The sequence below is a fragment of the Coregonus lavaretus genome (assembly GCF_964263955.1).
Source record: "Coregonus lavaretus genome assembly, contig: HAP1_SCAFFOLD_1741, whole genome shotgun sequence".
Lineage (NCBI taxonomy): Eukaryota > Metazoa > Chordata > Actinopteri > Salmoniformes > Salmonidae > Coregonus > Coregonus lavaretus.
Window position 1 is genome coordinate 52,501 of NW_028162735.1, and position 15,623 is coordinate 68,123.

The 15,623-nt window shown below is 48.8% G+C and overlaps 1 protein-coding gene across 1 annotated transcript in view; it reads right to left on the minus strand.

Moving 5' to 3' along the window:
* Nucleotides 1-14,601, minus strand: part of LOC311118944 (rab11 family-interacting protein 4A-like) — a gene marked incomplete at both ends in the record, with an annotated part of 20,657 nt that extends 6,056 nt beyond the window's left edge. The window contains 6 exons of the mRNA XM_084193693.1: nucleotides 323-426; nucleotides 1,188-1,293; nucleotides 2,068-2,103; nucleotides 7,450-7,584; nucleotides 13,495-13,662; nucleotides 14,429-14,601. Coding sequence (XP_084049819.1) covers nucleotides 323-426; nucleotides 1,188-1,293; nucleotides 2,068-2,103; nucleotides 7,450-7,584; nucleotides 13,495-13,662; nucleotides 14,429-14,601 — 722 coding nt within the window. The remainder of the gene's footprint in view (nucleotides 1-322; nucleotides 427-1,187; nucleotides 1,294-2,067; nucleotides 2,104-7,449; nucleotides 7,585-13,494; nucleotides 13,663-14,428) is intronic.
* Between the last annotated feature and the right edge of the window lie 1,022 nt (nucleotides 14,602-15,623).

Sequence of the window (15,623 nt, forward strand, 5' to 3'; positions counted from 1 at the left end):
TTGTGTATTTGAGTACTGTATTTTCAAATACACAGCCCAAAACAACTACCTTTATTTGAGTATTTGAATAGTTATTTGTAAAAACTGAATAGTCTGCCAAATTGTATTTCAAATACACTAACTTAAATACACTTGCATTTAACCCAGGTATTTGAAAATAGTATTTGAAATAAGTATTTGAAAATACCATCAAATACTTTCCAAGTGTATTTCCAAATACATTACAATATTGAAAAGATATCTGAATACTTACTTTGAATGTATGTGAAAGTAATTGAGATATTTGACATTTGTCTATATTTATATATACAGTATATCTTACCTGTGTACTAGCTGTGTGTTGCCCTGTTTGAGTTTAGACTTGAGGTCTCCATTAGCCAGATTGTCATTCTCCAGCTCTGTCACTTTCTTCTCCAGGTAACTCACCTGAGGACAGACAGACATACAGAGCAGACACATAGGTACAGGTGAGACCAAAGAAACGGGACCCGATGCCTCCCTACTCAGCCAAGGAGTGGATTTGGGGTAAAGCCCTGTGATAGTCTAGTGTCCTGTCCAGGGGGTAAAGGCCTGTGATAGTCTAGTGTCCTGCCAAGGAGCTGGATTTGGGGTAAAGCCCTGTGATAGTCTAGTGTCCTGTCCAGGGGGTAAAGGCCTGTGATAGTCTAGTGTCCTGCCAAGGAGCTGGATTTGGGGTAAAGCCCTGTGATAGTCTAGTGTCCTGTCTAGGAGATGGATTTGGGGTAAAGCCCTGTGATAGTCTAGTGTCCTGTCCAGGGGGTAAAGGCCTGTGGTAGTCTAGTGTCCTGTCCAGGGGGTAAAGCCCTGTGATAGTCTAGTGTCCAGGGGGTAAAGCCCTGTGGTAGTCTAGTGTCCTGTCCAGGGGGTAAAGCCCTGTGATAGTCTAGTGTCCTGTTCAGGGGGTAAAGCCCTGTGATAGTCTAGTGTCCAGGGGGTAAAGCCCTGTGATAGTCTAGTGTCCTCTTCAGGGATGGATTTGGCTGTTAGGCTATATTCATAACTGCCTGAAATAAAAACTCTTATATGAAAGAGGTGTTTTTAATTGTGGGATAATAATCATCATAGCAGTTCATTTACAGAGGAAAAATATCTGTTCTTGGGGGGGTACGGGGTGTGTGTGTGTGTGTGTGTGTGTGTGTGTGTGTGTCTGTACCATGTGTGCGTACCTTCTCAGTGATGTCCACATCACAAGAGTCGATGGAGTCTCTGAACAGGTCCTCTGTGCTTCCCTGACTGCTGCTAAACGCACTGTGGTTGTGCTGGAACAACTGACTGTAGAGGGGAGGAGAGGGGGAGGAGGAGGAGAGGAGAGGGGGAGGAGGAGGAGAGGGGGAGGAGGAGAGGAGGAGGAAGAGAAGAGAGGGGGAGGAGGAGAGAGGGAGGAGGAGAGGGGGAGGAGGAAGAGAAGAAAAAGATGAAGAGGTGGGTAATTAACTACATTAATTTCTTTTTTTGTGATGCATTTTTTATGAAGATTTTCCCAAAGTATAAGTAGAGCGAGATAAGATACTAAAACAACAGAACACCTGATCCACAGTACAGTCCCTCCCTCTACCAGCCACCTGATCCATCAGATAACCACAGTACAGTCCCTCCCTCTCCCTCCCTCTCAATCCCACCCTCCCTCCCTCTCCCTCCTACCCTCCCCTCTCCCTCCTAATCCCACCCTCCCTCCCTTTCCATCTCCCACCCACCCTCCCAGACTCCCTCTCCCTCCCAGCCTCCCTCTCCCTCCCAGCCTCCCTCTCCCTCCCAGACCCCCTCTCCCTCCCAGACTCCCTCACCCACCCACCCACCCTCCCAGACTCCCTCTCCCTCCCAGCCTCCCTCTGCCTCCCAGACTCCCTCTCCCTCCCAGCCTCCCTCTCCCTCCCAGACTCCCTCTCCCTCCCAGACCCCCTCTCCCTCCCAGACCCCCTCTCCCTCCCAGACTCCCTCTCCCTCCCAGATTCCCTCTCCCTCTCCCTCCCTCCCAGACCCCCTCTCCCTCCCAGACCCCCTCTCCCTTTCTGTTGGGGCTGTAAAAAGATGGTCTCAGTAACTTACCGTCCAAAGGCAGTGCTGGATATCTTTCTGTTGGGGCTGTAAAATGATAAACAGGAAGATCAGATATTGTAACTTTCCCCATCTTCTAATGTCTTACCTATATAATCAGTATTATATTTAAATCAGCATTATGATGAAATGACCTCCAGGGCTGTGATCAGAAACACACAGGGCATGGTATAGGGTTGGTTTTATAGGAAGAACAGGGTTGAGTGGGACTGGGGGCAAAGGAAGAGCATGGAGCAGGGTTAAGACAGGTTTAGAAGCCTGGCTGGTGAACGGGGTCAGTGTGGAGCAGAGTTAAGACAGGTTTAGAAGCCTGGCTGGTGAACGGGGTCAGTGTGGAGCAGGGTTAAGACAGGTTTAGAAGCCTGGCTGGTGAACGGGGTCAGTGTGGAGCAGGGTTAAGACAGGTTTAGAAGCCTGGCTGGTGAACGGGGTCAGTGTGGAGCAGGGTTAAGACAGGTTTAGAAGCCTGGCTGGTGAACAGGGTCAGGGTGGAGCAGGGTTAAGAGAGGTTTAGAAGCCTGGCTGGTGAACGGGGTCAGGGTGGAGCTGGGTTAAGAGAGGTTTAGAAGCCTGGCTGGTGAACGGGGTCAGTGTGGAGCAGGGTTAGGACAGGTTTAGAAGCCTGGCTGGTGAACAGGGTCAGGGTGGAGCAGGGTTAAGAGAGGTTTAGAAGCCTGGCTGGTGAACGGGGTCAGGGTGGAGCTGGGTTAAGAGAGGTTTAGAAGCCTGGCTGGTGAACGGGGTCAGGGTGGAGCTGGGTTAAGAGAGGTTTAGAAACCTGGCTGGTGAACGGGGTCAGGGTGGAGCTGGGTTAAGAGAGGTTTAGAAGCCTGGCTGGTGAATGGGGTCAAGGCCGGTAGTTACGTTAGTGCCAGGCAGGGATTAGTGAGGTAGATTAGATAACAAGAGGAAGGCTGTGGTGACATCAGGGAGAACCACGCTATATATAGATCACCTGAGTAATGTCCTGGGCTGTCCTGGGCTAGGATCCTATTATAACCTGACCTGCTTTTACATAACACACACACACACACACACACACACAGCCTGAGACACAGATGTCTCTCACACACTGATACACACATCAGCATTACACTCATTACTGTGTTACAGCACCCTCAAGTAGAAGACACGACCACAGCGTGTGTGTTTGTGTGTGTGTGTGTGTGTGTGTGTGTGTGTGTGTGTGTGTGTGTGTGATGTAACCATAGCTAAACTAACCAGCATCTTAGAAGAGTCTCATACACCACCTCATCACAAATGGACTGTAACCATAGAAACACAACACACAGAACGGTCACAGCAGAGAGAGTCCCCATCTGTCCTGACCTCTACTTGACTCATCAACAACATGGTGTGACTGTGACTGTGTCTCAAATGGCACTCTATTCCCTACAGAGCCCTATAGGCCCTTGTCTAAAGTAGTGCACTACATAGGGAATAGGGTGCTGTTTTGGAGGCAGGCAGGGATTGAACCAGTGATACAAGAGAGCATGAAGGACGGTTGCTATGGTGAACAAAACGATATAAAAAGGAGATATGAAGTAGACTTTGGTTCATACAGCAATCCTGCCCTACAGCTTGACCGAAGTATCCTGTCTACACCAACCACTGTGTTAAGTAATGCTGCCCTCTATACTAGCCAACACTAATCATGGTGGTAAAAAAATTGAATCTGCTCTATTTCTATGTCCATTTCTCAGGCCAATAACACCTGAACCGTAGAATCTGTAGTAGCAGACCACAGCATTAGGCTCACACCAAGCCTTTACTGAATGCTCTCATCCCTCTCCAGAATACACTGCTGACCACACCCTCCATAGACACACACGCACGCATGTGCACACACACACACACGCACACACACTTTTCCCTTCTGCCAAACTTAACCCAGCCTGTGTCTAACTGGGATGCAGTTGCTATGGTAACAATTCTGCCCTTACCAAATCTCTTTCCCTAGAAAAGGAGGGAAGAGGAGAGAGAGAGAGGGAGAGAGGGAGAGAGAGAGAGAGAGAGAGAGAGAGAGAGAGAGAGAGAGAGAGAGAGAGAGAGAGAGAGAGAGAGAGAGAGAGAGAGAGAGAGAGAGAGACAGAGAGAGGCAGGGAGAGAGAGAGAGAGAGACGGGGGGGGAGGAAGGAGGAGGAAGGGATCTGCTAAATCATAAACATCCAGTGAGAGCTAATCTGTGCTGTAACATGACATGGTAGGAATCCACCACAAAGACAAAGTGTGTGTTTATGTTAGGCGTCCACTTCATTGGAAATGGCTTCCTGAATAGGCTAGTGCTGCGATGGGAGACTCACTAAAGAACAGCAACGTTTTCTCATTTATTTCAAGGAGAGAGAGTGGTGGTTTGATGCTGAATGTATTTGTGTGCACATGCAAATTTGAATTAATGTACAGTACCGGTCAAAAGTTTGGACACACCTACTCTCTCTCCTTGGGTTTTTCTTTATTTGTACTATTTTCTACATTGTAGAATAATAGTGAAGACATCAAAACTATGAAATAACACATATGGAATCATGTAGTAACCAAAAAAGTGTTAAACAAATCAAAATATATTTTATATATTTGAGATTCTTCAAATAGCCACCCTTTGCCTTGATGACAGCTTTTCACACTCTTGGCATTGTCTCAACCAGCTTCACCTGGAATGCTTTTCCACCAGTCTTGAAGGAGTTCCCACATATGCTGAGCACTTGTTGGCTGCGTTTCCTTCTGTCACGTCCTGACCTACAGAACTCTAGTTAGTTTGGTCAGGGGGTGCATGTTGAGTTCTATGTGGTGGTAGATCTATGTTTAGATCTAGGTGTTGTATGTCTATGTTTGGCCGGGTGTGATTCCCAATCAGAGGCAGCTGTCGCTCGTTGTCTCTGATTGGGGATCATACTTAGGCAGCCTTGGTCTGACCCGTCCTTCAACGTACGTGACAGAAGATCCCACCAAAAATGGACCAAGCAGCGTGCCCAGGAGCAGACACCCTGGACACAGGTGGGGATGGATCACCGTCCTTGGGAGGAGACAGTGGAGGCCCGGGTTAGAGAGGAGCAACGCAACACAGAAGGCGCCGGCCGAGGAGGAAGCCCAAGAAGCAGCCCCAAGAAAATGTTGAGGGGGGACTCACAGGGTGGACGACGAGGCAGCAGGAGGCCGGGAAAGGGCTGACTAGAGAGGAGGAGGACGCTATTTTAGAGGTCCTCCAAGACCTGCGGATCGAGAGAGAAGAGCCCCGACCACTGCACCCGGTGGGGTTCCAGTTGGAGTCCCTACGACCATGGGAACAGGAATGGGAACAGTTTTACACTGGGGAGTCGGAGGATGACGACGACGATGAGTTTCTGTTCCCTAACTCGTGGGGGCTCCCGGAGGAGTCTTCACTGGAGGAGGATTGGGCGCGGAGAGAGAAGGACTGGAACGGTCGTACATATTCAACGGCAGTTCCCAGTCCGGCACGGCCCGTGCCTGCTCCTCGCACCAAGCCAGTGGCGCGTGTTCCCAGTCCGGCACGGCCCGTGCCTGCTCCTCGCACCAAGCCAGTGGTGCGTGTTCCCAGTCCGGCACGGCCCGTGCCTGCTCCTTCCACCAAGCCAGTGGCGCGTGTTTCCAGTCCGGCACAGCCAGTTCCAGGACAGAAACACGCACCTAAAATGGAGTCAGCAGGTACAGTCGGTCCGTCCGAATCTTGGGAGGAACGTATCCAACGGCAGGCGAGCAGGATCCAGGCACTCGGCAGCGCAATGGTGCACATGGTGAGTACATTGGAGCGATGGGAGAGAGGTGGCGTTTCTACACCTCCTCCAACCACACAACTCACCCGACCTCCAGCGACGGTCCCCTGCAGGGAGCTCCTAAACGTGTCGGTGCCCAGTCTGGGGCCGGCAACCAGTCCTATTACAGGGCTGGAATTTCCCTCTGCATCCGTGCCCAGGCGTTTAGTACTGCTCCAGAGATGGGGATGGATACGGGTCCGGAAGTTTGCTCCACTCCGGAGCCAGAGCAGTCCGCTCCACCGGTGCCCAGTCCTGCTCCGGTCAGCGGCTCCATTCCGGAGCCAGAGCAATCCGCTCCACCGGTGCCTGATCCAGCTCCGGTCGGTTGCTCCACTCCGGAGCCAGAGCAGTCCGCTCCACCGGGGTCCAGTCCTGCTCCGGTCAGCGTCTCCACTCCGGAGCCAGAGCAATCCGCTCCACTGGTGCGTGTATCCAGTCCGGCACGGCCCGTTCCTGCTCCTCGCCCCAGACCTGTGGTGCGTGTTCCCAGTCCGGCCCGGCCCGTTCCTGCTCCTCGCACCAAGCCAGTGGTGCGTGTTCCCAGTCCAGCCCGGCCCGTTCCAGCAAAGCACCCCCACACCATCACACCTTCTCCTCCATGCTTCACGGTGGGAAATACACATGCCGAGATCATCCGTTGACCCACACTGCGTCTCACAAAGACACGCCGGTTGGAACCAAAAATCTCAAATTTGGACTCCAGACCAAAGGACACATTTCCACCGGTCTGATGTCCACTGCTTGTGTTTCTTGGCCCAAGCAGGTCTCTTCTTATTATTGGTGTCCTTTAGTAGTGGTTTCATTGCAGGAATTCGACCATGAAGGCCTGATTCACACAGTCCCCTCTGTTGAGATGTGTCTGTGACTTGAACTCTGTGAAGCATTTATTTGGGCTGCAATTTCTGAGGCTGGTAACTCTAATGAACTTATCCTCTGCAGCAGAGGTAACTCTGGGTCTTCCATTCCTGTTGCGGTCCTCATGAGAGCCAGTTTCATCATAGCGCTTGATGGTTTTTGCGACTGCACTTGAAGAAACTTTCAAAGTTCTTGAAATGTTCCGGATTGACTGACCTTCATGTCTTAAAGTGATGATGGACTGTCGTTTCTCTTTGCTTATTTGAGCTGTTTTTGCCATAAAATGGACTTGGTCTTTTACCAAATAGGGCTATCTTCTGTATACCAACCCTACCTTGTCACAACACAACTGACTGGCTAAAACGCATTAAGAAGGAAAGAAATTCCACAAATTAACTTTTAAGAAGGCACACCTGTTAATTGAAATGCATTCCAGGAAGCTGGTTGAGAGAATGCCAAGAGTGTGCAAAGCTGTCATCAAGGCAAAGGGTGGCTATTTGAAGAATCTCAAATATAAAATATATTTTGATATATTTGTTTAACACTTTTTTGGTTACTACATGATTCCATATGTGCTATTTCATAGTTTTGATGTCTTCACTATTATTCTACAATGTAAAAAAATAGTAAAAATAAAGAAAAACCCTGGAATGAGTAGGTGTGTCCAAACTTTTGACTGGAAGTGTATGTATGTATGTATGTGTGTGTATGTGTGTGTGTGTGTGTGTGTATGTGTGTGTGTTACCTGTTGGCTTTGAGGTTGTTGAGCCTGGCCTCCAGGTCGTTGAGCAGGTTAACCTTCTTATAGCACTGAGAACAATACACGTCCAACACATCACTGTTGTACAGGTGACACACTTTCAGAGGGGTCTGACCAGCACTACAGAATGAGAGAGGGAGGGGGGGGGGAGAGAGAGAGAGAGAGAGAGAGAGAGAGAGAGAGAGAGAGAGAGGGGAAGGGAGAGAGAGAGAGAGAGAGAGAGAGAGAGAGAGAGAGAGAGAGAGAGGAGAGAGAGAGAGAGAGAGAGAGAGCGAGAGAGAGAGACAGAGACACATGCACAGATAGACTATAATTACACACAGTGCTTTGTATCTGTCAATAGCACAGAGCAATAGGTTTCCTTCCTGTTACACATGCATGTACAGTGGGGAAAAAAAGTATTTAGTCAGCCACCAATTGTGCAAGTTCTCCCACTTAAAAAGATGAGAGAGGCCTGTAATTTTCATCATAGAGGCAAATTATGGTGGAAAATAAGTATTTGGTCACCTACAAACAAGCAAGATTTCTGGCTCTCACAGACCTGTAACTTCTTCTTTAAGAGGCTCCTCTGTCCTCCACTCGTTACCTGTATTAATGGCACCTGTTTGAACTTGTTATCAGTATAAAAGACACCTGTCCACAACCTCAAACAGTCACACTCCAAATTTCACAATGGCCAAGACCAAAGAGCTGTCAAAGGACACCAGAAACTAAATTGTAGACCTGCACCAGGCTGGGAAGACTGAATCTGCAATAGGTAAGCAGCTTGGTTTGAAGAAATCAACTGTGGGAGCAATTATTAGGAAATGGAAGACATACAAGACCACTGATAATCTCCCTCGATCTGGGGCTCCACGCAAGATCTCACCCCGTGGGGTCAAAATGATCACAAGAACGGTGAGCAAAAATCCCAGAACCACACGGGGGGACCTAGTGAATGACCTGCAGAGAGCTGGGACCAAAGTAACAAAGCCAACCATCAGTAACACACTACGCCGCCAGGGACTCAAATCCTGCAATGCGAGACGTGTCCCCCTGCTTAAGCCAGTACATGTCCAGGCCCGTCTGAAGTGCATTTGGATGATCCAGAAGAGGATTGGGAGAATGTCATATGGTCAGATGAAACCAAAATATAACTTTTTGGTAAAAACTCAACTCGTCATGTTTGGAGGACAAAGAATGCTGAGTTGCATCCAAAGAACACCATACCTACTGTGAAGCATGGGGTTGGAAACATCATGCTTTGGGGCTGTTTTTCTGCAAAGGGACCAGGACGACTGATCCGTGTAAAGGAAAGAATGAATGGGGCCATGTATCGTGAGATTTTGAGTGAAACCCTCCTTCCATCAGCAAGGGCATTGAAGATGAAACGTGGCTGGGTCTTTCAGCATGACAATGATCCCAAACACACCGCCCGGGCAACGAAGGAGTGGCTTCGTAAGAAGCATTTCAAGGTCCTGGAGTGGCCTAGCCAGTCTCCAGATCTCAACCCCATAGAAAATCTTTGGAGGGAGTTGAAAGTCTGTGTTGCCCAGCGACAGCCCCAAAACATCACTGCTCTAGAGGAGATCTGCATGGAGGAATGGGCCAAAATACCAGCAACGGTGTGTGAAAACCTTGTGAAGACTTACAGAAAACGTTTGACCTGTGTCATTGCCAACAAACGGTATATAACAAAGTATTGAGAAACTTTTGTTATTGACCAAATACTTATTTTCCACCATCATATGCCAATAAATTCATAAAAAATTCTACAATGTGATTTTCTGGATTTTTTTTTCTCATTTTGTCTGTCATAGTTGACGTGTACCTATGATGAAAATTACAGGCCTCTCTCATCTTTTTAAGTGGGAGAACTTGCACAATTGGTGGCTGACTAAATACTTTTTTTCCCCACTGTATGTTGGTGTATCACAGGGTTCTTCAATTCCGGTCCTGGAGGGCCGAAACACCTCTGTTTTTCATCCTCTCCTTCTAATCAGGGGCTAATTCAGACCTGGGACACCAGGTGAGTGCAATTAACTACCAGGTAGAAATAAAAAACAGAAGTGTTTTGGCCCTCCAGGACTGGAATTGAAGAACCCTGGTGTATCATGTAAAGGGTTCTAGTGTGGAGTGTGTGTTGGTGTAGAGAGATGTATAGTCCACTTGAGTAGCTAGCATGACTGACTTTGTGCTAGCTAGCCAACGTTTAATTATTTCTGCGTTATGAAAGGAACTAGACACGGACACGAATGATCTGTTTAGTGTGTTAACCCACTATTGGTAGTTTGTTGTAACCAAGTATTGGTGCTAAACCGTGTGTTATTGGATGCTAGCATGCTAGTTAGCTATGGCGTCATAGGATACGGTGCCCTGGGCGGTTTTCACGGAAGAATACTGTACCAAGTTAGCTAGCTGAATAAACTAAGTTAGAGTCTATTCCTAGAAAACATTGAACCGCTGTAGTTTACAACAACTATAATTTCTAAAGTGGAAGTTGGGAGAGTTATATTTGAGTGTTTCAGTGAAAGGTGAGAGGGAGGCCCCGCTCTCTCGCTTCCCCAGATGTTTAGTTAATTTTATGCCGATCTCTTTTGCATTATTGTAGCCTTTCTCTGTAGCCTGTCAACTATGTGTCTGTCTATCCCTGTTCTCTCCTCTCTGCACAGGCCATACAAACGCTTCACACCGCGTGGCTGCTACCACTCTAATCTGGTGGTCCCTGCGTGCACGACCCACGTGGAGTTCCAGGTCTCCGGCAGCCTCTGGAACTGCCGTTCTGCGGCCAACAAGGCAGAGTTCATCTCAGCCTATGCTACCCTCCAGTCCCTCGACTTCTTGGCACTGACGGAAACATGGATTACCACAGAAAACACTGCTACTCCTACTGCTCTTTCCTCGTCTGATCATGTGTTCTCGCATACCCCGAGAGCATCTGGTCAGCGCGGCGGTGGCACAGGAATCCTCATCTCTCCCAAGTGGACATTCTCTCTTTTCCCCCTGACCCATCTATCTCCTCATTTGAATTCCATGCTGTCACAGTCACTAGCCCATTCAAGCTTAACATCCTTATCATTTATCGCTCTCCAGGTTCCCTTGGAGAGTTCATCAATGAGCTTGACGCCTTGATAAGTTCCTTTCCTGATGATGGCTCACCCCTCACAGTTCTGGGTGACTTTAACCTCCCTACGTCTGCCTTTGACTCATTTCTCTCTGCCTCCTTCTTTCCACTCCTTTCCTCTTTTGACCTCACCCTCTCACCGCCCCCCCTACTCACAAGGCAGGCAATACGCTTGACCTCATCTTTACTAGATGCTGTTCTTCTACTAATCTCACTGCAACTCCCCTCCAAGTCTCCGACCACTACTTTGTATCCTTTTCTCTCTCGCTCTCCTCCAACACTACTCACTCTGCCCCTACTCAGATGGTAATGTGCCGTCGCAACCTTCGCTCTCTCTCTCCCGCTACTCTCTCCTCTTCCATCCTATCATCTCTTCCCTCTGCTAAATCCTTCTCCCTCCGATCTCCTGATTCTGCCTCCTCGACCCTCCTCTCCTCCCTTTCTGCATCTTTTGACTCTCTATGTCCCCTATCCTCCCGGCCGGCTCGGTCCTCCCCTCCTGCTCCGTGGCTTGACGACTCATTGCGAGCTCACAGAACAGGGCTCCGGGCAGCCGGAAATGGAGGAAAACTAGACTCCCTGCGGACCTGTCATCTTTTCACTCCCTCCTCTCTACATTTCAAGCCTCTGGCTCTAACCCTAGGAAGCTCTTTGCCACATTCTCCTCCCTGCTGAATCCTCCTCCTCCTCCCCCTCCCTCCTCCCTCTCTGTGGATGACTTTGTCAACCATTTTGAAAAGAAGGTTGACGACATCCGATCCTCATTTATTAAGTCAAATGACACCACTGGTCCTGCTCACACTGCCCTACCCTATGCTTTGACTTCTTTCTCCCCTCTCTCTCCAGATGAAATCTTGCGACTTGTGACGGCCGGCCGCCCAACAACCTGCCCTCTTGACCCTATCCTCTCCTCTCTTCTCCAGACCATTTCCGGAGACCTTCTCCCTTACCTCACCTCGCTCATCAACTCATCCTTGACCGCTGGCTATGTCCCTTCCGTCTTCAAGAGAGCGAGAGTTGCACCCCTCCTCAAAAAACCTACACTCGATCCCTCCGATGTCAACAACTACAGAACAGTATCCTTTCTTTATTTTCTCTCCAAAACTCTTGAGCGTGCCGTCTCTAGCCAACTCTCCTGCTATCTCTCTCAGAATGACCTTCTTGATCCAAACCAGTCAGGTTTCAAGACTGGTCATTCAACTGAGACTGCTCTTCTCTGTGTCACGGAGGCTCTCCACACTGCTAAAGCTAACTCTCTCTCCTCTGCTCTTATCCTTCTAGACCTATCTGCTGCCTTTGATACTGTGAACTATCAGATCCTCCTCTCCACCCTCTCCGAGTTGGGCATCTCCGGCGCTGCTCACTCTTGGATTGCGTCCTACCTGACAGGTCGCTCCTACCAGGTGGCATGGCGAGAATGTCTCCGCTCAACGTGCTCTCACCACTGGTGTCCCCCAGGGCTCAGTTCTAGTCCCTCTCCTATTCTCTCTATACACCAAGTCACTTGGCTGTCATATCCTCACATGGTCTCTCCTATCATTGCTACGCAGACGACACACAATTAATTTTCTCCTTTCCCCCTTCTGATAACCAGGTGGCGAATCGCATCACTGCATGTCTGGCGGACATATCAGTGTGGATGTCGGATCACCACCTCAAGCTGAACCTCGGCAAGATGGAGCTGCTCTTCCTCCCGGGGAAGGACTGCCCGCTCCATGATCTCGCCATCACGGTTGACAACTCCATTGTGTCCTCCTCCCAGAGTGCAAGGAACCTTGGCGTGACCCTGGACAACACCCTGTCGTTCTCCGCTAACATCAAAGCGGTGACCCGATCCTGTAGGTTCATGCTCTACAACATTCGCAGAGTACGACCCTACCTTACACAGAAAGCGGCACAGGTCCTAATCCAGGCACTTGTCATCTCCCGTCTGGATTACTGCAACTCGCTGTTGGCTGGGCTCAGTGCCTGTGCCATTAAACCCCTACAACTTATCCAGAACCTGTGCAGCCCGTCTGGTGTTCAACCTTCCCAAGTTCTCTCATGTCACCCCGCTCCTACGCACACTCCACTGGCTTCCAGTTGAAGCTCGCATCTACTACAAAACCATGGTGCTTGCCTACGGAGCTGAGAGGGGAACGGCACCTCCTTACCTTCAGGCTCTGATCAGACCCTACACCCAAATGAGGGCACTACGTTCATCCACCTCTGGCCTGCTAGCCCCCCTACCTCTACGGAAGCACAGTTCCCGCTCAGCCCAGTCAAAGCTATTCGCTGCTCTGGCACCCCAATGGTGGAACAAGCTCCTCCACGACGCCAGGACAGCGGAGTCCCTGACCACCTTCCGGAGACACTTGAAACCCTACCTCTTTAAGGAATACCTGGAATAGTATAACAGTAATCCTTCTACCCCCCAACCCCCATTAAAAAAGAAAAAAAAAAGAAAAAAGTGGTTGTCCCACTGGCTATCCTAAATTGAATGCACCAATTTGTAAGTCGCTCTGGATAAGAGCGTCTGCTAAATGATTTAAATGTAAATGTAAATGTGTAGCATGTAAAGGGTTCTAGTGTGGAGTGTATGTTGGTGTATCATGTAAAGGGTTCTAGTGTGGAGTGTATGTTGGTGTATCATGTAAAGGGTTCTAGTGTGGAGTGTTTGTTGGTGTATCATGTAAAGGGTTCTAGTGTGGAGTGTATGTTGGTGTATCATGTAAAGGGTTCTAGTGTGGAGTGTATGTTGGTGTATCATGTAAAGGGTTCTAGTGTGGAGTGTATGTTGGTGTATCATGTAAAGGGTTCTAGTGTGGAGTGTATGTTGGTGTATCATGTAAAGGGTTCTAGTGTGGAGTGTATGTCAGTCATTGGGGACTAACTGTCATTGATGAATATACTGTCTGCTGTGTGAGTGCCCTCTATGTACCACTGACCTGGAGGGCAGAGAGGAGCCGAGGTCTGAGAAGCCGTTGGTGCGCGTGTCATCGTCGGGGCAAGGGCTGCTGGGAGTGTAGTCCACGTCCTCCCCCTCTCCGTAGTCCTCAAACTGCTCCTCCCCCGAGATGACGGACGCAGAAGCCGAGCCAATCAGCTGGCCAGAACTACAGCCAATCAGAACACAAAGAACATGAGTCAACATATGAATCAGTATGGCCCAGTCCCAAATGGTCTCCTAGGCCCCTCAAATTATCATCTGGACCTGGAAGCCAGTTCCACTGCTTTTGTTCATACTTGCCCTCTAATCAGGGACTGAATTAAACCTGGGACACCAGGTGGGTGATATTAATTATCAAGTAGAACAGAAAAACAGCATTAGTCCAGAACTTGTTGTATAAGATTTGAATACCCCTTCCCTAGAAACTCAGAACATCTGAAAACACTGTCTGAGTATAGCAATATGGAGCCAATTCCACCTAGCCTATCAGAGGGCCCATTCCACCTAGCCTATCAGAGGGCCCATTCCACCTGGCCTATCAGAGGACCAATTCCACCTAGCCTATCAGAGGGCCAATTCCACCTGGCCTATCAGAGGGCCAATTCCACCTAGCCTATCAGAGGACCAATTCCACCTAGCCTATCAGAGGGCCAATTCCACCTGGCCTATCAGAGGGCCAATTCCACCTAGCCTATCAGAGGGCCCATTCCACCTAGTCTATCAGAGGGCCAATTCCACCTAGCCTATCAGAGGGCCCATTCCACCTAGCCTATCAGAGGGCCCATTCCATATTGCCAATAACAGACCAACAAGTCTAGAAGAAGTGCTTATGGCAGGTTGGGGCTACTACTGGCATTGTCAGATAGACGGTGGCAAAAAGCTTATTGAAAATCAATAACCGCTATAATCTGACATCATAACGTCACACTTACTTGTTGAACAGTCCTCCTAGCCCCTCCTCCTTCTCGTTGCCCCGCCCCCCGTCAGAGCCCACCCCGCTCTCATTGGTGCTGTCCATGTCACAACACTCCCCTTGCTCCACACTACAGTCCGGGTATGGACGGGTACACATGATGATGGGAGGGCCGAGTCGGGCCGAGCCGTTCTGGAGCGAGAGAGAGGGAGGGGGAGGGAGGGAGGGAGGGATAAGTCAAGGGGTATGAATACTTTCTGAAGGTACTGTATCTGTATTTAGTTATTTATTCCTAATTCTGGCAGGTTTGGTCCTCCATAGAATAATAATTTGGAGACATGTAGGGGGTTTAGAGTACAGAGGTAGACAGCCGTGGGTAGTGACTGGACCACTGGCCTAGATCTGTCTGCTCTTGTTCAGGAGTGTGTGTGTGTGTGTGTGAGATGGTGTGTGTGTGTGTGTTCAGGAGTGTGTGTGTGTGTGAGATGGTGTGTGTGTGTGTGTTCAGGAGTGTGTGTGTGTGTGAGATGGTGTGTGTGTGAGATGGTGTGTGTGTGTTCAGGAGTGTGTGTGTGTGTGAGATGGTGTGTGTGTGTGTGTTCAGGAGTGTGTGTGTGTGTGAGATGGTGTGTGTGTGTTCAGGAGTGTGTGTGATTGTGTGTAAATAATACATACACGTCTGTCTGGCCTCACCAGACTGCTCTACCACTGGGAGACACACACACGCACGGACACACGCACGGACACACACACATACTCGTGCACACACACACAAACACACACACATTACATTGAATCACCAAGAACATCAATGTTATTCTAATGAATGCTAGCCAGAGCAGGGTGAATGGTCCTGAAGGACAGGCCAAGCAAAACAACAGCAGGAACAATTACTATCATCATCACATATCAACATCATCATATCAACATCTTATCAAAATCATCATATCAACAACATAATATCAACATCATCATATCATTTTAACATCATATCAACAACATCATCATATCAACATCTTATCAACATCATCATATCAACAACATAATATCAACATCATCATATCATATTAACATCATATCAACAACATCATATTAACATCATCATATGTTGCGGTCTATATTCAGAACCACATTCCTGTAAAGCTTAGAGAGGATCTCATGTTAAATACTGTTGAAGTAATATGGCTACAGGTTCATCTGCCTCACCTAAAGCC